This window comes from Austrofundulus limnaeus, unplaced genomic scaffold (genome assembly GCF_001266775.1).
Source record: "Austrofundulus limnaeus strain Quisiro unplaced genomic scaffold, Austrofundulus_limnaeus-1.0 Scaffold1730, whole genome shotgun sequence".
NCBI lineage: Eukaryota > Metazoa > Chordata > Actinopteri > Cyprinodontiformes > Rivulidae > Austrofundulus > Austrofundulus limnaeus.
In genome coordinates, this window is record NW_013954132.1 from 57,178 (window position 1) to 59,426 (window position 2,249).

Consider the following 2,249-nt stretch of genomic DNA (forward strand, 5'->3'; position numbering starts at 1 on the left):
TTGTTGTTTTGTTTGCTTGTTGTTGTTAGATTGTTGTTGTTTTGTTTGCTTGTTGTTGTTAGATTGTTGTTGTTTTGTTTGCTTGTTGTTGTTAGATTGTTGTTGTTTTGTTTGCTTGTTGTTGTTAGATTGTTGTTGTTTTGTTTGCTTGTTGTTGTTAGATTGTTGTTGTTTTGTTTGCTTGTTGTTGTTAGATTGTTGTTGTTTTGTTTGCTTGTTGTTGTTAGATTGTTGTTGTTTTGTTTGCTTGTTGTTGTTAGATTGTTGTTGTTGTTATGTTGTTGTTGTTGTTAGATTGTTGTTGTTTAGTTTGCTTGTTGTTGTTAGATTGTTGTTGTTTTGTTTGCTTGTTGTTGTTGTTGTTGAGGCCACAGGAAACAGGTCCAGGCAGCAGAGAAAAGCTGACTTGTTGCTGAAAAAGAGGACAACACATCTGGACGTTAATGAAAAGCTCCTGAGCTGAAGGCAGCAGGTCACATGACTCAGACTCACAACATCAGCAGTGACTCAGCGTCAGGGAGACACTCTTTGTTTGTTTGTTTGTTTGTTTGTTTGTTTGTTTGTTTGTTTATAGTTTAGCTGGTTTTTGTCTGTCTTCAGTCAGTTTTCATGTTGAGCTGAAAGCTTTGGATCAATCAGACTCTGAGGGTTCAGGGTTACACAGTCTGGATCCTGGTCTCAGAAACTGGTTCTATGTGGATGAAGGTCTGAGTGAGTCCAGATCTGACAGTTCTGACCCGTTCATGTGCAGCTAGAACAGAACAAAGTGTTTAAGTCTGGCACCAAGACCGTGAACTGGTCCGGCTCAGACCCRGGCTCAGATCTCATCTGTGTTCCTGTCAGGAACCCGACATGTTCCAGTTTGGAAAGACCAAGATCTTCTTCAGAGCCGGTCAGGTGGCGTACCTGGAGAAACTTCGGACCGATAAGTTCCGATCAGCCTGCATCAAGATCCAGAAGACGGTCCGAGGCTGGCTGCAGAGGATCCGGTACCGTAAGATCCGCAGGTCTGCCGTGGCCCTGCAGAGATACGGTCGAGGATACCTGGCTCGTAGGTGAGCTGATTGGTCCAGAGGGTCTGGGACCACACTGCTGTCACCTGGTGATCACTGTTCCACCTGTCCTCCTCCTGCAGGTACGCAGAGTTCCTGCGTCTGAACCGGGCCGCCCTCATCTGTCAGAAACAGTACCGCATGGTCCGGGAGCGCAGGAAGTACCTGCGGATCCGGCAGGCTGTGGTCACCATCCAGGCCTACACCCGAGGGATGTTCACCCGCAGGATCTACTGGGAGGTGAGGTGGAGCACATCTGACCTTTGACCCCTGACCCTTCATCATCTAACAGTGGTTCTGAACCTTTTGGACCTCGAGGCCCAGTCAGACATTACCAATGTACAGATCAAAATGATAATTATCATAAATCTTGGTTTAATTTATATTGTATTTACATCATAACTAAATTAAATACACTTACAGTTTAAACCTGTCAAATAATCACAAGACGTGATTATAACAAACATTTTATATTGTAACCTGCAACAGACCACAGGCTTATCAACACAAAATATATGTTTTTAACAAACAATAACAAAAATAGAGAATTCAATAAATAAAATTGTGTTCCCATTCCATGGGATGGCTGTGGCAGAGTGGTTAGAGGAGTTGTCCTGGAACTGGTAGGTCACTGGTTCAATCCCCCATCCAGCTGTCTCAGTTGTTGTGTCCTTGGGCAAGGCACTTCAGCCCTAATGCCTCTGATGTCCCATCAGTGTCTGAATGTGATTGGACTGATTAGTCTCATAGATGATTGTACCTGTTATCTCTGTAGAGAGCTAACAGAGTGCTGTGTGAATGGATGAATGAGGACACAGGTTGTAGAGTGAAGACCTCTGACCCTGGATTTACATTACTTGTGTTCCAGCTCCACTACGCTGCGCTGCGCTGCACAGGTCACAGCTGAGCGTTTCAAGTCCAGTTTACACCACCTCCGGTCCGCTCTGGTCCGGTCCGGTCCGGTCCGACAGACGTGCAGGAAGCAGATTGTGTGATAAATCCAGTGATAAATGTGAAGTCACAGCATAAATAATTAATTCAGTGAAAGAAGAACTCCAAACAGCTGAAAACAACGATATAAAGACTTCTGGTATCTATGTTGAAACTGTCTCACTGTCGTCTTCCTGAAACTTCTGATTTCAAAATAAAATCCACGTGTCTCATGTGTGTACACATGTGCTTCCCAAACAGAACCAT

The 2,249-nt window shown here is 44.3% G+C and overlaps 1 protein-coding gene across 1 annotated transcript in view; it reads left to right on the plus strand.

Annotated features, from left to right (window-relative positions):
• Positions 1–2,249, plus strand: part of myo5b (myosin VB) — a gene marked incomplete at its 3' end in the record, with an annotated part of 45,750 nt that overhangs the window by 29,822 nt on the left and 13,679 nt on the right. The window contains 2 exon segments of the mRNA XM_014033419.1: positions 844–1,055; positions 1,136–1,292. Coding sequence (XP_013888873.1) covers positions 844–1,055; positions 1,136–1,292 — 369 coding nt within the window.